General features: G+C 56.2%; 2 protein-coding genes across 10 annotated transcripts; one reads left to right on the forward strand and one right to left on the reverse strand.

Moving 5' to 3' along the window:
• Window positions 1-990: 990 nt before the first annotated feature.
• On the reverse strand, window positions 991-3,477 carry RPL8 (ribosomal protein L8). Its single transcript, XM_082601148.1, has 6 exons — window positions 3,397-3,477; window positions 3,026-3,172; window positions 2,804-2,945; window positions 2,317-2,535; window positions 1,397-1,512; window positions 991-1,186 (listed from the first exon to the last, which is right to left on the reverse strand). The coding sequence occupies exons 2-6, from the start codon at window positions 3,161-3,163 to the stop codon at window positions 1,028-1,030; spliced, it is 774 nt and encodes a 257-aa protein (XP_082457274.1). The 5' UTR covers window positions 3,164-3,172; window positions 3,397-3,477; the 3' UTR covers window positions 991-1,027.
• A 4,439-nt stretch (window positions 3,478-7,916) lies between these two features.
• Window positions 7,917-23,410, forward strand: ZNF7 (zinc finger protein 7). Of its 9 annotated transcripts, none has more exons than XM_082600929.1 (6): window positions 8,003-8,075; window positions 9,107-9,332; window positions 9,434-9,481; window positions 10,000-10,126; window positions 16,650-16,766; window positions 18,434-23,410. In XM_082600929.1, the coding sequence occupies exons 2-6, from the start codon at window positions 9,246-9,248 to the stop codon at window positions 20,215-20,217; spliced, it is 2,163 nt and encodes a 720-aa protein (XP_082457055.1). In that variant the 5' UTR covers window positions 8,003-8,075; window positions 9,107-9,245; the 3' UTR covers window positions 20,218-23,410. The 9 variants fall into 9 exon arrangements, with proteins under 9 accessions (XP_082457057.1, XP_082457058.1, XP_082457055.1 ...); XM_082600928.1 differs by lacking the exon at window positions 8,003-8,075 and adding an exon at window positions 8,301-8,590; XM_082600931.1 differs by lacking the exon at window positions 9,107-9,332 and having other exon boundaries at window positions 7,917-8,075.
• The last annotated feature ends 2,348 nt before the right edge of the window (window positions 23,411-25,758 follow it).

Below are 25,758 nucleotides of genomic sequence, written 5' to 3' on the forward strand. Positions count from 1 at the left end.
GCAATACTGCAAGCAAGTTATGGTTCAGGCGAACATGTCCAGTGCCCTTTCCTTCAGAAGGAACCATTGCCCTCCTCTCATGACCGAGGTCCTAGCCCTACTGGGTCACTGTCTAGGTGTGGGTGGCACAGGACATGTGGGGCCCCAGGAAGGCAAGACTAGAACTGAGGTTCGCACTAGAGACAGGTGTGGACCACAAGAACCGGGAGCCACCTGGCAACCAGTGAGGCCCTGCCGCCCACGAGGAACCCTGCCAGCCTCCCAGAACAGTCAAGGGGACCAGTTCTCATGCGCAAGACTCAGGAAGGTGGCTGCCAGACTCCAGCCGGTGCCCTTCCACCCAGTCTGTAAGAGGGCATCCCACCTCAGCCTGCCATCCACCCTTGCTGGCCAATCAGCCTACCACTCACTCCAGTGGTCGGTCAGGCACAGTGGCTTGCAGCTCCTGCTTTCACATCAGCTCACGAGGGGTACCACTAGGGGCAGGGAGCTCTGGCTGGCCTCTGGGAAGCAGGTGTCCTGGTCCTGAGGCACTGATGGGCCTCCACTCGCATTTTGGTGCCCAGTCTGCCCTGGCTCGATCAGCTTTGACCAGTCCATCATTTAGTCTGGGACAAGGTGCTAGTGGGCTATTGCCAAAAAGGAAGCCCATCTGTTGAGAAACTAGTCTGGCCCTTCCATTGCAGGCAGCACCCCTGCTCTCCAGCCTGTGGGTCCAGGGACACCACTCTCTCACTCAACAGCACCCAAAGCCTCATACAGATTCTCCAAGTGCTCAAGATAAGTCAGTGAACGGAGGTCTGGGGGATATACGCCTTGTGAGTGGGCTTCTCTGCTCCATGTGCAGGTGGTGGGGGATTCCAGGAGTCAAGATGTGAAGCAACCCAGCAGCCCTACCTTCTCTGTCCAAAGCTTCCTCCCTATACGTGGAACACCAGGGCACTCCTCCCAGCAGTGACCCTTCCCTCTGAAACCATGGAAAAGCGCAGCTCAGCTGTGAAAAAGACACTTTATTGAGCCCCCAGCCCTAATTCTCTTTCTCCTGCACAGTCTTGGTTCCCCGGAGACGCCCAGTCCGGCGGGCAGCAATGAGACCCACTTTCCGGCCAGCAGGGGCATCTCTGCGGATGGTAGAGGGTTTGCCGATGTGCTGGTGGTTGCCACCTCCGAAGGGATGCTCCACAGGCTGCGGGAAGAGGGAAGTGGTGTTCGGGGTGGCCCTGACCTGCCTCAGGAGGGCTTGGGGAAGGGTATAATCCACCAGCCTGTGCTTACAAACCATCACCGAGAGCCTCACACTACAGATCCCCCACCACAGAGAAGGAGCCTGTCCACCCAATCTCACAGCCCCAGTACACTGAACACCCCCACCACTGTCCATTTCTGGGCCACTTACATTCATGGCCACACCCCGCACGCGTGGCCAACAATTCCTCTTTGCCTTATACTTGTGGTAGGCACGGCCAGCCTTCAGAATGGGCTTGTCAATGCGGCCACCTCCAGCCACCACACCTGTTGGAGACCAGGGACCTCAGGGAGATGTATCACACCCTGCCCAGCACTGGGGGACCCTCCCATCAGGCAGAGCACCCCCTGCTCGGTCCGTGCCAGTGTCCCACCCCCCGTGTGTCATACAGGATCACACATTCCCAGGAACCTCAGAAATGCCTCGAAACCATCACCAAGCACCAAGCCCCCTTGCAGCCTATCAGCTGACAAGTTTCTTCAGGCGCTGCAGGGTCGTTAAGCCAGGGCTTTATTCACATCGTCTGGAATGCCTGCCTCGATCCACGGTTCTCCAGGAAGTCATCCCCTTTGCAGGGTCTGACACTGGGCTCCTGCAAGCACCTCCCCACCCCAAACAGGACAGCTGACCTAGCCTGCCACTTCTCTGCCGTTGTTTTGTTTATTCTGTGAGCATATCCTCAAGAGCCTCCCCCATGCAAGACTGGCTTTGCCACACGGATTCAAAGGTGTTGACAAAAAGCAAAGTAAACACACTTGGGTTCATACGCTTTTTTTCTGGGTGACTTTAAGGAAATTACACATCTTTTGGTAGGGTGTTAATGGGCAGGGATCACATAAGTCCACGTTATCCCCAAGCGCAGACAAGTCTGCCTTAAGAGTCTCAGCGGGTTCGGTCTCATTCAATACCCAGCCAGCAGTTAAGTAGGAACTGCTACGCCCGCTTTAGAGCTGTGCTCAAGCTTACACGGCCCACACTTCAGTGAAGCAGGCAGCTGGGTTCCAGGTCCCTGTCTAGCTGCTGGCTGTCCACAGGACACCCACAGCATTCAACTGCCACCTTCCACTCACCGACCACAGCCCTGTTGGCGGAAGAGATGACCTTCTTGGAGCCCGAGGGCAGCTTCACTCTGGTCTTCTTTGTCTCAGGGTTGTGGGAGATGACAGTCGCATAGTTCCCAGAGGCCCTGGCCAGCTTGCCCCGGTCACCAGGCTTCTCCTCCAGACAACACACAATGGTGCCCTCGGGCATGGTGCCCACTGGGAGCACATTGCCGATGTTGAGCTGGGCTGCGAGGGGAAACAGCAGCACCCGGCAGCAGTCAGCAGCGTAAGGTGGTGTGTCCTAACCACTGCTTGCCAGACACAAAGCCAGCGCAGCGCTCCACAGCCAGCCTCCTCCTACAGCTCTCCGGGCGCCCACCGGCTACGCGTGGCCAAGCAGGTCTCGCCACGTGAAGGCTGCAGCCTCAGTGTTCCTCCCCCCACCCAAGGCGTAAACCTCAAGGAACCGCAGGTCCCTCCCCACCGCGACCTTCCATCTAGGCGCGACGCTCACCCTTCTTGCCGCAGTACACGAACTGGCCAGTGTGGATGCCCTCGGCGGCGATAAACAACTCCGTCCGCTTCTTAAAACGGTACGGATCCCGGAAGACCACCTTGGCAAGGGGCGCGCCGCGGCCCGGGTCGTGGATGATGTCCTGCGGGCCGAGGCGGCTTGAGTGGCGTGGGTCCCCCCGGGCGCCCCACGCCCCCACCCGCCCCAGCCCGCGCCCCGAACCTTCACGATGCCCTTGATGTAGCCGTGTCGCTCAGCGAAGTCCACGGCGCGCAGACGCGCGGCGCCCTTTCGGTGCTTCACATGCGCGCGGAACACGGAGCCGGCGCCCTTCCTCTGCCCACGGATCACGCGGCCCATCGCGGCGGTCTGGGGGCGGCTCATGGTCAGCGGCCGGGCGGCCCAGGTACCCCCACCACCCCGGGTTCAGGGCTCCCGCTCCCCCGGCTCCTCCCTCCAGGTCTCGGCACCCTCCGCGCCCCCATCCCCGGCCGTGAGACCCGGCGCCTTCTGCAGAGCCGGCTGGGGTCCCTCACGGGCCCTAGGGCGCCGGATGGCACCGGATGGCACCAGGCGGCACCAACACGTCCTACCTGCTGCTGGGCACTGCCGAAAAAGGAGACACGGCCTTCAAGAGCCGCCTTATCTTCCGGGGCGGGGCCGAGAGCCCTTAACCTTCCGGCTAGGAGCGGCGGTCGCCACCGCAAGGCACGCCGGGATTTGTAGTCCTCTCGCGGGCGCCAGGGGCCCCTCCCTCGCGCCGGGGCCTCAGCGCAGGCGAACTGAGGTGGTTGGTCCCCGCAGTGCGCAGAGGCTCACGTGGTCTGGCGGGGAGGCTGCTCTCCCGCCGCGGGGCCGTCGAGTGGGCGGGCAAGCCTACCAGAAAGGGAGCCTCCAGTAGGGCACATCTTTCGGGGAGGGGGCTTCTGGAGAAGTGGGAGGGGTCCTTCCAGAGAGGGTCCCTGGAATTAGCAGAAGAGGCGGTGGATCCCCTGAGTGAGAACTGCTAGTAGGCGAGGACAGGGAGAGCTTAGTGACCAGGGCAGTGGGTGTGCAGGTGACGCCTGAGGAGGGAGAGCCAGCGAGGTAGGGAGAGAGTGAGGGCAGGGGTCTCAGGGAGCAGAGGGGCTTGCACTCAGGACTCCGGGGTGATGTGTTTGCAGCAGTGCGGGCAGGTGGGTTTTGCAGGGGTGGAGGCCAGAAAGACATCAGGAGAAGGTGACAGGAGAGGGAAGGAAGGGTCCACGTGGCCACATGCTGAAGCCCCAGGGGAGCACGAGGCGCCCGGAGAGACAGCCGACTCTTGGCAGAGATAGCTCATCCGAAGGCAGCACAGCCTACACCAGGGCCAGGAGCTGAGGGGCACCCGGGCCGCCCTGGGGCAGGGTGACGGGCTCTGGGGTCAGCTCGGGATAGGCCTGGAGGACCAGAAGGGCAGAGGAAGAGTGGGATGGAGGCAGGGACAGTGCTTGGACTTGTGGGCTGTGGGGTCCCTAGGATGGAGTATGGGGGGGGCGGGGCCCGTGGCCCTCCACTCTCCCTCTGACCCTGAGTGAGGCAAGATGGAAACACCACAGACCGTGCCTTCAACGGACTCCGGTCCAAGTGGGAAAAAAGTTGAGTACAGGGCAGGAGTCAGCAGCAGGTGGTGACAAGGACTCTCTGTGCTGGGCACAGGCCTGTCACCTGCAGCCCCTGCTGCCCACCTCCTCAGGCCCCCTCCGGCACCTCGTTCATTTTGCTCTCAGGACCCCAAGCCCCTGACCTCCTCAGGTAACATTTCCCTGGGGGACTCAGGGAACTTCCGCTTCTGTTCAGGGCTTGGGGTCTCCTGGTTCCTCCTGCCAGCTTTTGAGTCAAGCAAGGCTAAATCCAAAAGGCGATCCTAGAGATAGCAAAGGAACCTTAGAGAAAGGCTTTGGTACAAACCAACCAATCCAGAGCCCACACTCCCAACTAGCTCCTTTATGAGACTCACACACCACACCAATGTTTCCCTGCCCTACATCACCCCAGGACCAGGTATGGGACAACTAGAGACCAACTACAACCTGATAACCTGCAGCCTGCTGAAATTATTCAAACACATGATCCTAAGCTTACTCAGTGTACCTGCTCTGCCTTGCCCATTCCCTCCTGCGGAAACCGCAGTGAAGGCTCTGGGCCACACCTTCCCTCCCCCTTTGCCTCCTCAGCAACCTAGTGCTTCCCTGTGTTGGCCCCGTGTGGTGTGCCCTGCCTGCCATTCCAGAGACCTGTGAGCATAAATGTCTTCCTTCACTTCCGAGTCTGCATGTCTTACCATCCCCGATTAAAATAAACCCGAGGTACATTTTAGCACACCATGAGATTCCTGAGTGCTCGGGGATGGTGATGGCCTTCAGGGGCTCTGTCTGTTCTGGTTCACTGAAAGTGTTACTGCTCTGGGCCATCTACTAGACTACAGAAAATCTAGTAGATGGCCCAGACTGGCCTTGGAAACACAGCTCTTTGAAAATAATTTTTCTTTTGGCCGCACAGCTTGCGGGATCATAATTCCCTGACCAGGGATTCGAACCTGCACCCTTGGCAGTGAAAACGTGGAGTCCTAACCACTGGACCGCCAGGGAATTCCCAAAAATAATTTTTAAACTGGGCTTTTCCCCTGGGAACACTTACAGCTTGGAATCCCAATCGCAGGCTGGAAATAGCTGGAAAGTAATCTGGGTTGGCCCAGAGAAGGGGCACTGTGACCATTTGGGGAACCATGCAGGCCCCTGACTTTTTCAAAAATATTTATTATTTTTTTAAACAATCTTTTCAAATTTATTTATTTATTTATTTATTGGCTGCATTGGGTCTTCGTTGCTGCGCACGGGCTTTCTCTAGTTGCGGCGAGCGGGGGCTACTCTTTGTTGCGGTGCGCGGGCTTCTCATTGCAGTGGCTTCTCTTGTTGCGGAACACAGGCTCTAGGCGTGCGGGCTTCAGTAGTTGTGGCACACGGGCTCAGTAGTTGTGGCTCGTGGGCTCTAGAGTGCAGGCTCAGCAGTTGTGGCACACGGGCTTAGTTGCTCCGCGGTATGTGGGATCTTCCCGGACCAGGGCTCAAACCTGTGTCCCCTGCATTGGCAGGCGGATTTTTAACCACTGCGCCACCAGGGAAGTCCCTAAATATTTATTATTTATTTATTTATTTAGGCTGCTCCGGGTCTTAGCTGCTCGTGAAATCTTTTTTTAGTTGTGGCATGCAGGATCTAGTTCCCTGACCAGGGATCGAACCCCGGCCCCCTGCATCAGGAGCACAGAGTCTTAGCCCCTGAACAACCAGGGAAGTTCCCCAGGCCCCTTACTGTTAATAGTCTGTTTGCTCAGTGGGTCCAAGGCTCAGTGAGGATTATGGGACTCAGCCATGGAGGCCCTGGAATGGCCTGCAGTGGATAGAAGCGTCTCCTTCACCCCACTCCCAGGCAGCACCCTCAGTGCCCTGGTACCTGCACCTCCCACACTGCCCAGATGTCTGTTGGGTGGACACTCTGGGCCAGGCTTTCGTGGTGGCTGAGATGGCTCTGTCCTCAGGGTCCACAGACCCAAGCATCAGCCCTGGCTCCCCCTCTTGCTCCCTGGGTCATCCTTACTTTGAGTGGGAGTGCTCCTCTCACCTTGAGTGGGCCAGGCTAGGGCCCAAGTTTGCCAGCACCTCCTAGCTCTAGATGGTGCAGTGTGAAGACCCTCCAGCAGGAAGGCACCCAGTAGATCAGGACCACCAGTGAGCTCAGGGTACCTGAGCGCTTGGCTGGCGATTACGGTTAGGAAGCAGGCGTATTCCCAGCCCTCTCCCATTCTCCATTCCTTCGTTTATTCATACTTTGCACAGATGCTCTCTGAGCGTGACCAGGGAGGATGTGGGGACGGGACAGTTGAGTTCGAGCTGGGAGGGGTGGGGTGGGAGCGCCGGGACCATGCCGCACAGGGTCCCAGGGAGAGGAGCTGGTTCCTCCGAGCGTATTTGCTTTTCCCTTCCACCTCCCCTAGGAGTCGGTCCGGGAGCTGATTCTGACCATTTCCTTACTTTGGTTTGCACCAATTTCACAGTGGCTTTGCCTGGGACCCCGGGATTTGGATCATCGACGAGTCGGGTGTCAGGGCCCTCCCCGCGAAAAGCTCTGCGCACCCTTCCCCCGCCCTTCCCTCTCCGGGGCTGTCCAGTGTGAAGAGCTCCAGGGACCAGGGCCGCACAAAGCTGAGGCCTCCAAAGACGCAGGCAGCGTCCTCCCCAGGGCTGCAGGGACCTGGGGAGGCTCCTGCTGAGTCCCAAAGAAGTTGGGGTGCCCGCCCCTACACAGAGGACAGCGTGGATCTGGGAGAACACCCAGAACAGGTGGCCCCGGGGGCCACACGAAGTTGGGGATGGGTGGGGGCGCAGCGAGGAGAAGCCTTGACCTGACCTCGGGGCGCGCTGCCCTTCGCTTGGGGTCCCACCCCATCCGGTCTCTCGGCAGGTCCTGGGCTGTCCTGCTGCCCCGAGCCCCGCGATGCAGCCAGGGACCCCCGCCCGGAGTCCCGATTGACGACCCTCCCCTGGGCCTCTCCTTCTCCTGGTGGTCCTCACCCTTTCTGGGGCCCTCCCAGCCTCATCTCTGAGCTGTCGGTGCCCCGCCGCACTCTGCGGTAACCTCGGCCTGGACCACCTGCCCCACCAGGTGCAGAACACCTGCTCTTTGCACATGGCTCCTCTGCGCCCCCAGCAGGCCGTTCTCCCGCATCCCGTTACCTCCTCCACCCCGGGCACGGCCTGGGTGGGGGTGTCTCCGTAGTCCTGGGGCCTCGAACGTGCCCAGCGGGTGCGTTCTGCTATGGAAAAACCAGCACATAGAACCAGTGCGGGAACCAGCGCCCTCGGACTGGTGACCGGAGGTGCGCGGGATCGTCCCGGGCGAACTTCGGGTTCTCCGCCCGCTTCGCCCGGGTCCGCTCCCCGCCCCCAGGCCAAGAGACACCGGGCCCAGACCCACGCCTTTCCTGGGCCCCGGCTCCGCCCTCCCCGTACTGTGACCCCGCCCTTTACCGGACTCCGCCCCGCCCTCTCCGGGCTCCATCCTTTCCCCAGCGATCGGGCCCCGCCCGTTCGCCGGCTCCGAGGAGGGGGCGGGGGCCAGCTGGGAACCACCGAGTTGGCCGAGCCTCCGAACCGCCCAGAACGGCCGGAAGGCTGCGGGGCAGAGCGGCCGCGGGCGGCCGAGGCCCATTTCCGGCGTCGTCCCGCGGGTGGGTCCTCGAGCGGCCCCGGGGAGGGTGAGTCTATGCAACCCGCGCGGATTAGTGTCGGGGCGGCCCACGTGCTCTTCGCCCTAGGACGGAGAGGCCGCCTACCAGCCCCAGCGTCCTCCCGCCTCCGACTCTGCAGGCCCCGCGCTCCCCCGGCCTCTCCGCGGGGAAGCGCGGATGGCTCTCTAGAGCCCGTGGGCGCCTGGCGGGGCGGTGGTCGAGCCTCGGCCGTCTTGGCAGGCAGAGGTGGGAGGCGGGAGGGGGAGTCCCGCAGATCCGGCCTCGCGGCAGCCTCGTAACCTTCCCGCCGGTTCTAGGCCTGCTCCAGGGGCATCCTTGCTTATCCTACCTGCATAATCAACTCCCTCTAGGGCCCTCTTTTTCCCTCCCTCACTGCCCGTCGAAGACCTAGACTTAGTGAGGGTGGCAAAAAGGGCCGTACCTTGGGGGAGTAAGATATGTATTTTCTCTGAATTCTGGTGGCCGCTAAGGGCGTGCGGTTCCCTACAGGGGACCCAGGATCCAGCACTGGCCAGGCCCAGGTGGGGACCCACCTGACAGTGGTCACTGCTGCCTTAGCCTTGCTGTCCTCACGGCCTGGGGCTTCGGCCCTCAAGCCGATTTGAGAGCCAAAAGCTCCCCTAGGAAGCCCGCTTCTTATTCTGACCTCCCAGAGAGATGCCTGGGGAGGGGCCAAGTTTATGTACTGGGGTTGGGGTGGGGTCCTGTGTCCACTTCTCTTGTCCCTGCAGTCCGTCCTTCCGGTTCCTGGCTATTCGAGCCTCCAGTCGCATCATGCTTCCTCTTGCGGCCCCAATGGCTCATTCAGCCCCGGTTTTTCCTGCCTCATGCCCTTTGCACACACTGTTCCTGCTGCCTGCAGTGCCCTCCCCACCTCCATTACCTTGGCCGAGTTAGCACCTAGGGGAAGTGACCTATCAGGCTAAGTCAGAATTTCCTGGTTTCAGCGCTTTCAGAGTTTCTTGTGCTTCGGGGCTATTATCACAGCTGTAATTTTTCATTTGTTTGTGCGGTCGTTTAACTCTCTTCTCCAGTAGACTGTTCCGTGAAGGCAAAGTCTTTGTGTACTGTTCACTACTGTATCCCCATTGCTCGGTTGAGCACCTGGCACCCGTGGCAACCACCCATTACATGTTTGTGGAGTGATTCATACATACTACACACTCTGAAAGATGAATGGAGCTTTGGGGGGGCAGGTACTCAGGTGCCCTGGCGACTTTGGCCCCGCCCCAAGTCCCTGCCAGAGAACACCTGGGGTTGGAGGTACAGGATCGGAGAACGTAGTACCACGCCCCTCGATTAGCCTGGAAGTCAGGGGTTGGGGCCTCCAGGATACTGATCTCTAACCTTTTCGTAACTTCCAGCAGGTCTCTCGGCCGGGACACGCGGATCTCCACCCAGCCAGACGCATGGTAGGAGTCTGACTTCCCCCTTTCCCTCCCTCGTCCTGGGAGGGGCCCTTCCTCCTCCTTTGGGCACCCCCCCTGCCCACTGGGCCTGGACCTAGACCCTCCCTCGGCTCCACACTGTGACCCTTGCCGGTCTCCAGCATGCCCATTGCCAAGGTAGTGAGCAAACACCTGCCCAGACCAGGCCCTGCCTGAGGCTCTCAGGGGAGGGTTGTATATCACCATAGTCTGGGTCCCTCTGCCTTCTCCATACCGTCTCTCCCCTTGGTTTTCTTTTCTTTTATTATTATTATTGTTTTGGCCACACTGCGTGGCTTGCAGGATCTTAGTTCCCTGACCAGGGATCTAACCTATGCCCCCTGCAGTGGAAGTGCGGATTCCTAACCACAGGACCGCCAGGGAATTCCCTCCTCCCCTTGATTTTAGAGCCAAAGGGGCCTGGTGACTGTCTCACCCAACTTTGTGGTCCATGTGCCTGAGACACCCAGGGGTCCCTGGGGGACTGGTGTGTGTCCTTTCAGGAGGCTGTGACGTTTGGTGATGTGGCTGTGCACTTCTCACGGGAGGAATGGCAGTGTCTGGACCCTGCCCAGAGGGCCCTCTACAAGGAGGTGATGCTCGAGAACCACAGCAGTGTGGCCGGACTAGGTGAGGCTTCATCTGGACACCCTTACCCCCTGCGTCATCAGTCAGCTCCCACCTAGCCAGGCCTCTATTATATTTATTTATTTATTTATTGTTTTATTTTATTTATTTTTGGTTGTATTCAGTCTTCATTGCTGTGTGCGGGCTTCTCATTGTGGTGGCTTCTCTTGTTGCGGAGCATGGGCTCTAGGCGTGCGGGCTTCAGTAGTTGTGGCACGCAGGCTCAGTAGTTGTGGGTCATGGGCTCTAGAGTGCAAGCTCAGTAGCTGTGTCGCAGGGGCTTAGTTGCTCCGCGGCATGTGGGATCTTCCCGGACCAGGGCTCGAACCCGTGTCCCGTGCATTGGCAGGGGGATTCTTAACCACTGCGCCACCAGGGACATCCCCAGGCCTCTATTATAGGCTGCGGATACGGAGGCCGTGTGGTCAAGCTCTCATGGGCTAAACAGGGGCCTTGGGCCTGTGAGTCCTTATGGGTCAGAAGCTAACCCCAGGAGGGGTCACAGTGAGCCAGGCAGGCTCCCAGGTTTGCACACATCACGTGATTTAGTCCTCACAGTGTAGGTGGACTTCTGGGAGCTGATGAAGCTTCCTTTTTGCCTGAGTGAATAGATTAACTTGTGAGAAATAGAATCCAAACTTGAAATAGCTTAAACAGCAGAAGAGAAGCTATCGGCTCATGGGATCCAAGGAGATGGTTGTTTGGTCAAAGACAGGGTGGCAGCGATGCTGCAGGTGCCACTCCGTGGAGGCTGTCAGGGCTCCCTGTGGCCCTCCTGCCCTGCCCTGTCTTCCTCTCCCATCCCCCACCACCACAGGCAGGCACCCCAGTGCGTTTCATGTCCGTCTCTGTGTTGTTGTGTCACGCACCCTGTGACGTGGACTGCACCCTTGTGAAAGGGGTGTGTGACCCCTGCTGCGCTGGCCCCATGTGGTCTCCAGCCCCATCACACTTGAGTGCCTGGGCCCCTGAGAGAGCATTGGGCTGGAGAACCGGAAGTGGGCTAGACACAGCAGCGTGGTCAGCCAAGGGCCTCTCAGCCTGCTGGACCAGGCCTGTCCCCTTCAGTCCTGGCCAGCCCGCAGGCCCAGCTTTCTCGTGTGTTTCCACGCAAAGGAGCACGCATGAGCCTGTCGTGATTTGAGCCCCCGTTTCTCTGATGACTGCTGACCTGGCGCATCTTTCAAGTCTTGTTAGAGTTGGGAAGAGCCAGGTATCTTCCATAAAGTGCTCAGAGCCTTGGCCAGTTTTCTGCTGGGGTCACTGGGCCTTATTGATTTGAATGTGTTTGTTATTTCTTGTATTTGATTTCATTGAGTCCAAGATGCTGTACATCGTAAACCACATCATTGTTTTATGTACCTTTGCGAGGTAGAGTGCTGCTGTTTATACTGCCACACGATGCCTTCTTATCCCTTCGGTTTTTTATCTCATACTTTTGAAGAGTGCGCTCAGACACACTTAGACAAGATGAAGTGTGCGTCCCTGAGACGGAACGGGAGAGACACGTGCAGTTAGCTGGCTGGGGTGTTGCTCTGTGCCCTCCCATCCTCTGCTGAACGGGTTTCTGTGTCCACTTGTTGACCTGCCGGCGTCCTGTGGTCCATGGAGAGCCTGAGTGGTGCTGCCTTTCGTAAGTGTTGCTGGGTTTTCGTTTTCTTGCCCGGTGTGGGGCAGCCATTCTCCTGCTGGATCTCGGTGATGAACCACACGGCTCCTACACTGTGCCCATCCTCGTGTCTCAGGCGTGGTGTGCACATGGTTGCTGATTTGCCAGTGACTGAATTGCAGTCACTGCCCTGGCGACAGTTTGCTTCTCCAGCCTCAGAAGAGCCCCGCTGCTCCTTCTCCCTGGCCTTCTGCTGTACGGTCACCTGGTGCAAAGAGCAGTGTTTACCACAGCGCTGGTTACTCCGCTGAGGCCCAGCCCACGTGTGCACAGGCTCCATGGCAGGTCACAGCGCCACCCGGCTAAGGACAGCACGTCCCAGATGTGACCCACATTCAGGAACCTGAATGTGCTCTTCAAGTGCGTCTTAGGATCCATCGAATGAGACAGGACTGCACGGGTGTTGGGCCTTGTAAATATCTGCCCCATTCTCTCCTGTTTGTTAGCTTTGTGAGGTGAGATTCTAATGTAATTAAATCGATCAGTTTTTGCGTTATGAGTTGTACTTCTGAAGTTTTATATTATATAAAAGTTCTTTTCTACTCCAAGGCCATGGGGATGGTCTGCATTTTCTCATGTGGATTTTATAGTTCATCTTTCTCTTTTAGACCTGGGGTCCACTTTTGTGCGTGAAGTTAAGTAAGAATCCTTTTTTTTTCTTTAATTTTTAAGATTTATTTTATTTTTGGCTGCGTTGGGTCTTCGTTGCTGTGCACGGGCTTTCTCTAGTTGCGGCGAGCGGGGGCTACTCTTCGTTGCAGTGGCTTCTCTTGTTGCGGAGCACGGGCTCTAGACGCGTGGGCTCAGTAGTTGTGGCTCGCGGGCTCTAGAGCGCAGGCTCAGTAGTTGTGGCGCACGGGCTTAGTTGCTCCGGGGCATGTGGGATCTTCCCGGACCAGGGCTTGAACCCGTGTCCCCTACTTGGCAGGCGGATTCTTAACCACTGCGCCACCAGGGACGCCCCAAGAATCCTTTTTTATCTTTGTCCACACACCGAGCCGTTTCTCCAGCGCTAAACAATCCACCCTCTCCAGTTGATTTGTGGAGCTGCCTTTTTCATATGTGTGATGGTGTGTTTCTGAGCTCTGGTCTGTTACGGGCCAGCTCTCTGCATTTTGTCAGGTGGTTCTGTTATTAGTGTTCTTTTTTATTGCTTTGGCTTGTGGCATGTTACTACCTGGTGGGGCAGCTCTGGCTCTTTATTCTTTTTAAAATTTCACTTACTTACGGCTAATCGAGTAGTTCTGTCTGTAAGTTTCGAATAAGTTTGAGTTCCTTGAAAACTGCACTGGAATTTTTATAGGGGAGTGGTTTGGGTTTGTAGACAGTGTGAGGAGCACTGGCACCTTTCTGTTAACTGTTCCCATGCGAGACCATGCATTGTGTCTCCATGTCTCTACTTGCCTCTGCAGACGTTCTTGGAGGGTGGGCATGTCCTCCACAGTGGTCTGGGGCGCGATCTGCAGTTTAGGTTGTTTTGTGCATGTGTCATTGTTCTGGTGTGTTTCTGGCTGATTCTTGCCGCTCTAGAGACATGCTCTTGATTTTGGAGGACAGACCTCGCATTTGGCCACTTCGTTGGACCCCCTGCTAGCCCTGGTGTCACGCTCTGAGGGGGGCCTGCGAGTGGACGCTTGGCGTTTTCCTGCCCCACGTGTCCCGATCCGTCGCAACGGCCAGAGCACCCGTGCTGCGAGGAGTGCCGTGGGCACGCGTCGTGTGTTCTGATTCCAACGGGAATGCGTGGAACTGAGGACAGAAGTGGGCTGAAGAGGTTTGCTGTTTTGTTCTTTTCGGCTGCGTTGCTGTGCGTGGGCTTTCTCTAGTTGCGGCGAGCGGGGGTACTCTTTGTTGCGGTGTGCGGGCTTCTCATCGCGGTGGCTTCTGTTGTTGTGGAGCACAGGCTCTAGGCACGCGGGCTTCGGTAGTTGTGGCTCGCGGGCTCTAGAGCACAGGCTCAGTAGTTGTGGTGCACCAGCTTAGCGGCCCCGCGGCATGTGGGATCTTCCTGGAGCAGGGATAGAACCCGTGTTCGCTGCATCGGCAGGCGGACTCTCAACCACTACGCCACCAGGGAAGCCCCCAATGTAATTTATTAGACTAACAGGCTAAGGAAGAAAAGAACATATGGGGCTTCCCTGGTGGCGCAGTGATTGAGAGTCCGCCTGCCGCTGCGGGGGACACGAGTTCGTGCCCCGGTCCGGGAGGATCCCACATGCCGCGGAGCGGCTGGGCCCGTGAGCCATGGCCGCTGAGCCTGCGCATCCGGCGCCTGTGCTCCGCAACGGGAGAGGCCACAACAGTGAGAGGCCCGCGTACCGCAAAAAAAAAAAAAAAAAAAAATTACGTTGGCATATTTCCTTATATTCCTGGAATAAACTCTACTTAAGTCATGTTATTTACATATGCATTCTAACCTTTTGGACTCGGGTAGTCAGTATTTTGGATTTTTGCATCCCTGTTCCTAAGCCAAATGGACTTGTATGATTTTTTGTTTGTTTGTTTTTTCTTTTTTGGTGAATTGTCATTATATAGTTTGGTATTTTTTGCATATAAGTTTCATAAAATGAGCTGGGAAGCGTTTGCTGTCTTTTTTAGTTTCTGGAAGAATTTATATAGATGGAATTAATTGAACTTTCGAGTTTTTGGTTGAACTCGCCTGTAAGACCACCTGGGCCTTGGGCCCTTGGGGAGGGAAGGTCTTTGACTAGAATTTACATTTTCTTAATGCCTCATGGTCTATCAAGCTTACGGATTTTCCCCTGTGCCGATTTTGTCATTTCTAGTTTTTGTACAGATAGATCTACTCATTCAGATTTTCAATTTTTTTTAGCATGTGTTTGTACTACTCTTTATTTTTCATCTCTATTATGTTTGTTTCCCTTATTTGTTTTATTTTTAGGCAGCATCATTTCACTGTGTTGACTGTGATTTTTTAAAAAAATATTTATTTATTTATGTCGGCTGCACTGGGTCTTCGTTGCAGCACACAGGATCTTTTTGTTGTGGCATGTGGACTCTTAGTTGCGGCATGCGGACTTCTTAGGTGTGGCATGCATGCGGGATCTAGTTCCCCCACCAGGGATGTAACCCGGGCCCCCTGCATTGGGAGCGTGGAGTCTTACCCACTGGACCACCAGGGAAGTCCTTGTGATTGGTTTTGCCACAAGACTATTCTTTTTATCTTTTTGAAGAACCAGCTTTTGGGGTTTTTTTGGGGAGGGGGTGCTCTTTCATTGCATCTTGCCCACCTTTGTTATTTTCTTCCTTTTTATTTATTTGTGTTTGCTGTGTTGTTTTGTTTGCAACTCCTTGAATTTAGTATTTACTTCTTCTGTGTTTATCATTCTTGTTTCTTTTTTTTAATAAATTTCTTATTTTATTTCATTTTATTTTTTATTTTAATTTTATCTCTGGCTGCATTGGGTCTTTGTTGCTGCGCGCAGGATTTCTCTAGCTGCAGTGAACGGGGCTACTCTGCGTTGCGGTGTATGGGCTTCTCACTGTGGTGGCTTCTCGTTACAGAGCACAGCTCTAGGCAGCGTGCAGGCTTCAGTAGTTGTGGCACACGGGCTCAGTAGCTGTGGCGCACGGGCTTAGTTGCTCCACGGCATGTGGGATCTTCCCGGACCAGGGCTCGAACCCGTGTCCCCTGCACTGGCAGGTGGATTCTTAACCACTGCGCCACCAGGAAAGCCCCCAATCATTCTTGTTTCTGGTCAGCGTATTTAAAAATGTGAAATTTTATCTGTAAGTACTGCTTCAGCTGCGCCCTACAAATTTTGACTTACAGTAAATACACTTTACTTATAGTAAATACCACTTAGTAATTCATCATTTAGTTTTCAGGTGGCTAATAGTTTTGAGCTACTTGTTGTGGTGGCTGTCATGTCCAGTTGCATTTAGATCAGCCGCAGTCTATGGTAGTATTCTGTGGCCTGTGCCTGACCCCCTTCCTGGCTGGCCCAGGGATGTTTCTCTGTGAGTGTTGATTATGTGCTTGGCAAGAACACCTGTTTCATGTTGACTGTGGGGGTCCTGCCATCACCTGAGCCTTCGACCTAGGCTCTCTCTGCCTGCCCTTCTCCACCCACACGGCTGGAAACCTGAGGTGTGCTCCAGCAGAGGGCTTGGCCAGCCCTTGGATGGGCTGGGAGCACATCACACAGCTGGCCCACGGCCTGGGGGCTGGCGGCCCCAGAAGGTGGGTGCCCGCAGCTCTCCACCCCTCTGCTGAGGCCCCCCAGGGCTTTGTGTGAGGACTCGAGGCTGGGGCTGCTGGGTGACCATTGGACTTCACACCTGATTTTTTTTTTTAATTTATTTTATTTTATTTTTTGGCGGCACCGCGTGGCATGCGGGATCTTAGTTCCCAGACGAAGAAATCAAACCCGTGCCCCCTGCATTGGAAGTGCGGAGTCTTAACCACTGGACTGCCAGGGAAGTCCTCACAACTTCTGATTTAAGATCCATTTTGTTTGCTGATTTGTCGTCGTTGTTGTTTGTCTTGTTTTTTAACCACGTCAACCTCTTGGAGTGTCCTTGCCCTCAGAACTGAGGGACTGAGGGAAGTGCTGGCAGCGCCTGGCTTCTCTCCCCCTGGGCTAGAGCTGGCGTGTGCTAGGCAGATTCGGGTGACAGGGCTCCCTGGGGATCCTGGCGCCCTGTGTGGATGGAGACAGGGACAGGCTGGGAGTCCAGGAGTTCCTCTGTGTCCAGCCTCAGGAGGCGACAGCCCTGGACAGAGAGGGCCCCTGTGCCCCAGTAGCCCCCAGCCCTTCACTCCTGGGAACCAGGGAAGGCTGAGCTGCACTCCCAGCCACACCAATGCCATCTCCTCCTCTGCCGCCTCCACAGCAGGATTCCTGGTCTTCAAGCCTGAGCTGATCTCCCGGCTGGAACAGGGGCAGGAGCCATGGGTCCTCGACCTGCAAGGAACGGAGGGGAGAGAGGCAGCCAGGACCTCCCGGGCAGGTGAGGCTTCCGGGCACAGGGTGAGAGGGCTGCAGGCGGGAGGCTGGAGGCAGACCCCAGGTGCCACCCACATGGGCTTGCTGGGCTGCCTGGGAATGCCATGGGGTGGGTCCGGAAGTGTAGACCGGTGGTGGGGCAGCCTCAGGAGAGACTGAACTACAGAAAAGCAAGGGCACAAAACACCTGTGCATTATGGCAAAAACGGTTTGTTTTTGAACCACAATTTCTTCAGTTTGTAATTTTTTTGGGGGGGGGCTGCGTTGGGTCTTTGTTGCTGCACGCGGGCTTTCTCTAATTGTGGCGAGCGGGGGCTACTCTTCATCGTGGTGCTTCTCATTGCAGTGGCTTCTTGTTGCGGAGCACGGGCTCTAGGCGCGTGGGCTCAGTAGTTGTGGCACTTGGGCTCAGCAGTTGTGGCTCGCAGGCTCTAGAGCACAGGCTCAGTAGTTGTGGCGCACGGGCTTAGTTGCTCCGTGGCATGTGGGATCTTCCCGGACCAGGGCTCGAACCCGTGTCCCCTGCATTGGCAGAACCACTGCACCACCAGGGAAGCCCCTGTAATTTTACTAATAGTCTTACTGAGCTCAGGTACACACATGTGGCTCTAAGGGGACCACTAAGTGTGGCTCTGAGTAGCTGTCCCCTCCCTCCGCGAGTGCTCCCTCTGGAACTTCTTGGGGCCCTGGGTGACCCCAACCTCTCAGATAAGGCTTTAGGGCTGTGTTAGTGTCCTGGGGCTGCTGTAACAAGGCATCACGAATTGGAGGCTTAAAACAGCAGAGATTTACTGTTTCTCAGTTCTGGAGGCCAGATGTCCAAAATCAAGGTATGGGCAGGGTCATGTTCTCTCTGAAACCTGTAGGGGAGGATCCTTCCTGCCTATTCTAGCTTGTGATGACCCCAGGTATTCCTTGGCTGGTGGCCACATCACTCCAAACCTCCACATGGAGGGCAGGCAGCATAGGTGGACCCTCCAGAAACCCATGGGAAGGAGGAGTCAGTATGGCCAGTGGGTGTGGCCACCTGGAAGCTGAGGGGCGGACTAGCAAGGGACGCAGCCAGGTGTGCATCAGAGGGCGTGGCTTGGCGGCAGCTGGATGCCACAGAGTTCAGGCCCGGGGTTCTTCTCAGAACCCCACCCAGTGGACAGCCGGAGCCCCAGTCCTCTTGGGCTCACCACCCATGTGCCCCTCAGGAGCTCTTGCACCTCATTTTTCTTGGTATCTAACATCCCTCTATTCACAGTTTTCAGTCCCTCTTTCCTCCTCACTCTACGTCCTCTGCAACCAGGAGCCTCTGACCTCTCGGCCTAGCCCTGCCTCTCACTAAACCTCCCACCCTATCGAGCTCACTTTGCTTCTTTGTAGATTTTTCCTCGTGCTAGTTCCACGTGGGAGGACCTTTCCCCCACATAGGAGGGAAGCTCCTTGCACTCTGCCAAGTACACTGTAACTGAATGAGTGCATAAAATGACGTATGAATGAAACCAGATTTTTAGAACTGTCAAAGGCATTGATTTCTTGTAGCATCTTTCCGTGTGCTCAATGCAGACTGTCTGGGAGGGGGCTCAGTCCCAGGGGTGGTCTGCACCCCTGCCCCATCCTCCAGTCTTTGTCCTTTCTCTGAGCACAGGGGATAAGCAGCAGTTTACTTCCTGTTCATTTCAGATTCTACAATCGGGACCGAGAGTGAGCAGGCCTGTGAAGACATTGACCGTCTAAAATCAGAATCCTGTGTGGTCATGGTCAAAACCCCGTCCCAGGACTTTCCCCAGAGTCCTGGCTTTGGAGACGCCTCTGATCCCGAGGTCTGTTCAGAGAGTCAGCCAACCTCCCTCTTCGAGAAAAACTGCTTGAACATAGGGACTGCGGCTCCCAGGGAGACCTTCGCTGAGGACGAGGCCCAGGGGTGTGGTGAGCAGGGGAGCGGTGGCCACCTGGGTTGTCGACATGACCAAAGTCAGGGGTCCTTGCAAAGATGCGACATCTGTGGTAGGAGTTTCCGATCTACTTCAGATGTCTCTCTGCATCAGGAAATTAATACACAGAAGAGACCTAACAGCTGCCAGGAGTGCCAAAAAAAATTACCTGATTGCTTACAGGGGAGAAATCTGAGTACCTTGCATGGAGAGAAGCCATATGAGTGTGAGGAGTGTGGGAAGGTCTTCAGGTTGTGCTCACAGCTTACTCAGCATCAGAGGATCCATACTGGAGAGAAGCCGTTTAAATGCACCGAGTGTGGGAAGGCCTTTCGTCTGAGCTCGAAACTCATTCAGCATCAAAGGATTCACACTGGGGAGAAGCCCTACAGGTGTGAGGAATGTGGAAAAGCCTTTGGTCAGAGCTCTAGCCTCATCCACCATCAGAGGGTCCACACAGGAGAGAGGCCCTATGGCTGCCGGGAGTGCGGGAAGGCCTTCAGCCAGCAGTCTCAGCTGGCCAGGCACCAGAGGACCCACACGGGAGAGAGGCCCTACCCATGCCAGGAGTGCGGGAAGGCCTTCAGCCAGAGCTCAACCCTAGCTCAGCACCAGCGGATGCACGCTGGGGAGAGACTTCAGCTCCCAAGAACCCCGGATAGTCCCAGCCTGGTTGCACATCAGAGGTTGCATGCTACCGAGAAACCATTTAAGTGTGACGAGTGTGGGAAGGCTTTCCGGTGGGTCTCCCGCCTTAGTCAGCATCAGCTGACGCATACCGGAGAGAAACCTTATAAATGCAACAAGTGTTCAAAGGCCTTTGGTTGCAGCTCACGGCTTATTCGCCACCAGAGAACTCACACTGGAGAAAAACCATTTAAGTGTGATGAGTGTGGGAAAGGCTTTGTCCAGGGCTCACACCTAATCCAGCATCAGAGAATCCACACTGGAGAGAAGCCGTACGAGTGCAGTGAGTGTGGGAAGGCCTTCAGCCAGAGCTCGAGCCTCATTTACCATCAGAGGGTCCATAACGGGGAGAAGCCCTACGAGTGCCTCGAATGTGGAAAAGCCTTCAGTATGAGCACACAGCTCACAATACACCAGCGGGTGCACACGGGGGAGAGGCCCTATAAGTGCAGTGAATGTGGGAAAGCCTTCAGCCAAAACTCTACCCTTTTCCAGCACCAGATCATTCACGCTGGGGTGAAGCCCTACGGATGCAGCGAGTGTGGGAAAGCCTTCAGCCGGAGCTCGTACCTCATTGAGCACCAGAGGATCCACACTCGAGCCCAGTGGTACCACGAGTATGGGAATGCTCTGGAAGCTTCTACCCACGTGAGCCGTAAGAAAGTTAATACTGTAAAGAAACTTCATAAATGTAATGAATGTGAAAAAATATTCAGATGGCGCTCACATCTAATTATACACCAGAGAATTCACACTGGAGAGAAACCTTATAAATGTAATGAATGTGGCAAAGCTTTTAATAGGAGCTCAAGGCTTACTCAGCATCAGAAAATTCACATGGGATAGACCACTCACCTTTACGAATGTGTATAAATGTGAATAAACCTACAGCCTTAACTTATTTTTTATGGGATCATTTATACTGATGATTTAAAATGTTGTGAAAGATTCAGAATTGCTCTCTTAGGAGAGGGAGCATCCAGATTCCCATGATGTGTATGTTTATTTGCTGGCACGTTTGACCTTCAGTAAAGCCCCTGTCCCTCACATGAAGGTGCACATGTGTAGCGTTTGAGTTCACAGAGGGAAGACCCCAGGTCCTGCAGACGAGGAAGAGGCATGAGAAAAGCCCCGTGAGCCCCGCCAGACGAGTGAGTTGAAAGAAGTTACCCAGGACGTCTTCCTTAAGCACCAGGTACTCAGACTGGCTTCAGCAGCAAGATATGCTCACTCGTGTCTGCGGGGCCCCAGGCGGCGCGGCCGGGTCCCCCTCACCTGACTCCCCCGGCAGGGCCTCTTTGGGGAGGAGCTGGCTCCAGCAGCGGTGCCTGGGCCCGGGGACAGTGTCACTGGCCCACCCTACGTCCAGAGTCCAGCTGCTTCAGTTACGAGAATCAGACGCGCAGCCCTCACTGGGATTCCCAACCCGGCCCTCAGCATTGCAGGAGCCTCACCTCAGTCCCGAGAACACCACCAGAGGCTGGGATGTGTGTTGGCTGCTGCTGGCCAGACATCCTCAAAACTCCAGCCATGGGGACTGCCAAAACTGGGGGGTCTGCGAGCAGACACACGAGCCCGTGCCTTCTCAAAGGCCTGAGGACGGTGGAGATGCCTGCTCACCGAGATCAGCCTGTCGGCGTGGTCATGTGGGCGCCACAGGTCCCAGGGCAGAGGGCCCCGTGGGTGCTGAGCAACAGGTGCGCGTGAGCGAGCCTGCTCCGCCCACATCACCTCCTCCCCGGGTTTCCTCTGCCAGCACAGCCTGGAGAAGCAGCCAGGGTAGAGTGGTCAGGGCCCTTGGCCTTCTTGGCACGGGCGGAAAGAACGTTCAGGGGAGATCACTGCTCCGCCCACCCCTCTGGTGAACCTGACTGACTGGCTGGGGTTGCGGAGCGGCTCACAGAACATCTCATCAAGGCCTGTGAGCCACAGGATGAGGCTGACATGTAGCATTGAGTCCAGCCCTGCTTGGGGCCCTGGCCTCGGCAGCGGTGACTCGGGACCAGGTGTGTCATTTGCACAGGCTGCCACCCAGGACCACCCCCCTGAGACCTGCCAATCTTTGGTGCCGTTGCCAATAATCACAGGCCAAAGGCGGCCTGCCACAGAGAGGCCACTTCTCCCATGTACGGACAGGTGACCCTGAGGGACATAGGTCACTTCAGGATTTATTGCAGCACGACTTGGGTCACCATCACACTGGTTGGGTGAAGCCCAGATCGCCTTGTGCGACACGGCCCAAAATCAGCCCGTGGGTTTGTATCAGGGGAGACAGTGCCACTCCGTGTGTACTGGAGGGCCTGGTGGGGCTGGGAACAGTGGAGTTCAGGGTGGCCGAGTTCACGTGAGTTTCCATTCTCAGCACGTGGACAGGGACTCAACCCTGTAGCAGCTCAGCCTGATCTGCCAGTTCGCCTGACACAAGGTGTGACATGTTCTCAGGTTGCAGTGTTGTCTCTGGGGATGAGGATCACCCCCCAACCTGCACCTTCGGGGGTGTTCCCGCCCTGGGCGGAGGACACCATGCAGTCGTTGTGCCCCCTGCAGCAGCTGTAACCCCATCTCCCCGGCCGTCCCCTGCTCCACCCAGAACTTGTGTCTGAAGGGTCAGTGCAAGAGGGCAGGGACCTTTACAGACTGTGCAGAGATTGTGAACAGAGATTATGTCCCCGCCTCGGCTGCTGTGCTCAACCAGGTGGTCACTGCCATCAGAGCCGGACAGGGTGGGCACATGTGAGTGGTCTGTATCTTAGGCTTTGTGAGCCACCCAAGAATGGGACAAGAGTCAGGGTCCCGGTGCACATGCCACACGCGCCCTCCACTGGCACCTGGTGCCGTCATGTGCTGGAAGGGCCTCCCGAGGCCCCATGCTCTCGCCTTCTGGCTCTAGGAAGGCTGTTTGTCACTGGGTGTGCCGTCCCCACAAGGGAATTGTCTCCTGGCCACTTCCTGGTAATGATGGACAAAGGGGTGGAAGGCCTCTGGACTCCAGGTTCTCCATGGGGCAGGATGCTTCTGTTTTCCCCTGACAGCACTTGCAGGCTGGCCAAAAAGGGCCAGAGGGACCAGCCTTAAATCTGTTTCAGCACCTGGATTCTTTCTGGATCAACACGGTCCTAAGTCAGCGGCTGGCTGACTGTGTGGCCCATGGGCCAAATGCGGACCTGTGCCCACACCTGTGAGGCCTGATGATCAGCCTGAGGCCACTGGGCTGGGTAGCTCTAAAGCCTGGGGCCTACACAGCCCGCAGAACCTGAGCCACAGTCAGTCCTGTAAATGCACTCATGTCCAGGAAACTTAATCACAAACAGCCAAGGGGTAAGGCAGCTGCTTCAGCTGTAGCCGATCTGACAGCTTCCTGGCTTCGCTTCCGAGTCCCCTGTTGGCAGGGCTCCTAACCACTTCGGCTTGGTGCTGCTCCCAATCCATGTTTGCTCAGATCAGGACTTTAATGTACCTGTTTACCTTTTAACAGGCCAAGAGCTAAGGATGGTTTTTACATTTTTAAATGGTTGGGGGGGTGAAAGACTATTTTGTGACATTTGAAAATGATATTGAAATCAGATTTCAGTGTGACCAAATAAAGGTTCTTGGAACACAGCTGGCCCATTTTTCTGCGGGTTGCCTCTCATCGAGTGGCAGTCCTGCCTCGTTTACTTGGGTAAAAACTTCATGCCTCCAGCCTTTGAGGGATTATTTTTCCTCTCTCTTCTTAGTGTGCTTTGTTCACTTAAATGTCCCAATACAACCAAGAATTCAATAGAAATACATCTCAAGCTCTGCATTCCAGCCTAGAATATCGACTGCAGAAGTACAGGGTGAGGAGTCCTTTCTTAGCTGAGTCCATGTGAGAAAGATGTGTAGTATTCATGTGTCACCTGGCAAGACATTGTGAGTTCAAACTACTGCACATGTTTGAGATCCCAGAGCACAGGAGAAGCATCTGCGCACGTCATGTGTGCCGGTCGCTTTGCAGGGAGGGAGAGGAGAGGGCTGCCTGCCGGGTAGTGCGAGTTCTGGACTATTCTGCTCTCTTTTCAAGCTATCGCTCCCAATTTGGGGCTTCAGTAATTGTAACACTAAACTCATTTTAAGAATTTCCGGGAATTCCCGGGCGGTCCACTGGTTAGGACCCAGCTTTCACTGTGTGCGGGTCCAGGTTCAATCCTTGGGGAACTAGATCCCTCAAGACGCCCAACATGGCCAAAAAACAATTTCCAGAACTATTCCAGAGTAGATTTTAAAATACTTTGGATTTCTCTTTTGGAGACAATAAATTAAACCCCTAATTTTGACCTGAAATTGCTTTTTGTCTCAATTATCAGGTTAAGCTTTGATTTATCACATTTTGAGCATTCTGGAAGCTTCACAAATAACATGGGGTGTGTGTGCAGAGCCCAGGTGGGTTTTCACATCCCTGTGTCCCCTTGTGTGTGTGGCTTGCACTCAGAGCCTGGGAAATGTTTGTTGTTGAATGAATGATGCATTCGGGGCACATCCAGGCTTTGAGGCGAGGCTTCAGAGGCCCACAGAAGAGAAAATTCTCCAGCAAAAAGAGTTTCCACGGAGATCTAAAGAAGGTTAACACACTTGTAGTTTTCCAGGTGCAAACATCTGTACAAGGTCTTGTTCTTGCCTGGGTACAAAGGTGGATTGGGCTGGCCCCTGCCCTCACGTCCAGGTCTGGGGTAGAGACTGACCACAGGTGAAGGTGGACGGTCCCTCTGCAGCCTGAGGGAGCCCTGCAGGCGCACGGGGAGGTGTAGCACTTACAGCCACCGCCCACCCCCAACTGGTTTTGTACGGCCCTGGAGCTGAGAATGGGTTTTAAATGGTTGAAACAAATTTTGTGACATGAACTTAAAATCTCAGTGTCCACAGGACATTTTTATTGGAACATGATCAGGCCCATTGGTTTAGATGTCTCTGGCTGTTTCTGAGCTACGATGGCAACAATCATTATGACATGAAAAGCTAAAATACTCTCAGGCCCTTTAGAGAAAAGTTAGCCACTCTCGATGTAGGTGAGAAGGGCCACCACTGCTGGCCCACAGGCCTGTGCCCCGCAGTTGGAGGGACCTTCTCAAGCTGTATCACGTCTGCCTCCCCGTACCCACGGTGAGGCCAGAATCCTGTGAGCCGCCTGGAGGCTGGTGGCCCTCATCGCCTGGCTCTGTCCAGCCCCAGGAGCCAACAGTCCCGGGAACAGCCTGCTGCCCATCTTCTCCGTCTCATGAAAGCCACTTACCACCTGTATGCCTCGTGTCACTGTTTGCCCATGTGTCCCTCCTTGAGACAGAAGCATGAAGGCTCACAAATGAACCACCCAGAGTCTGCAGTATCCGAGCTGTCAAGAGCTCCTCCGAGGGCCGAGGCAGGCCTCTGCGGCCCTCTCCTGGCCTAGCAGCTGGGGAAGCGGGGGGAAGGTCTGCCCCACAGCCGCTGTGGGAGGGGCAGCGCCGTCAGGGCCACCACCTCCAGCCTCCCGAAGATGGAGATAGTGTTCTGGTCCTGATGTTCCTGACCAGTGACTTAAAAGGCACAGACGGTGCTTTCTGGGGGAGGGGGAGGGAGGCAGGTGAGCGAGCAGAGCTCCACACCCCCACTTGCTGGCCGGGACCCCCCGAGGGTGGAGATGGGAGCAGATGGCACGTGTCTGCCGACCCTCCAGGGCGTGGACCATCAGGGTGGACACACCCACAGGGCTGGGGAGACAGAGCCAGACAGCCCCCGCCAGGAGCACAAGGACTAGGGGGTCTCTGCCGCCTGATGGGCAAAAGGGGTGCAAATCCTGGTGCTGACTCGCGGGACTCCCAGCCTCAGTCGGAAAAGCACCCCTGCCAGCCAGGACAACCGAGAGGATGATGGGAGGGTCCCTCGGGAAGGGGGTGTGCGCGCCCCTGCCAGGCACGTGACTTAGAGCCACGGCGTCGCAGCCACGGGGCCACTCCGTGGCAGCAGAGCTCGGAGCACCTGCTGGGGCACATCGGCCGGGCTCGGACCCCAGGTCTCCGTTCCTGGCTGCACTGGCCCAACTTCGCTGCAGTAACCGGCAAAACAGAAGCCCCCAAGCCCGTGGCCCTCAGCCCTAAACGTGTGTCCTCACTCTGGGGCCAGCAGCCGCTCAGGGCACGGGAGGCTGTCCTGCCACCAGGTTCGCATGCTCACAGAGTCGGCGGACTAAGGACAGGTGGGGAGGGACGGCTGGCGGAGAACGGACTGCCAGCTCCCCCATCAGCTGTGTGTCGTTGGGCAAGACGCAAACCTCTCTGCGCTTCGTCACCCGTGAGGCGGAGAGGCCTCGTGCCTGTGAGTTAATGAGTTAACACGCGCCCAGCAGAGGGCCTGCACCTGGCGGTTCCAATGGTACCTTCTCTGCGCTCGGCT

Source organism: Mesoplodon mirus (assembly GCF_964341445.2).
Source record: "Mesoplodon mirus genome assembly, chromosome: 16".
NCBI classification, from domain to species: Eukaryota; Metazoa; Chordata; class Mammalia; order Artiodactyla; family Ziphiidae; genus Mesoplodon; species Mesoplodon mirus.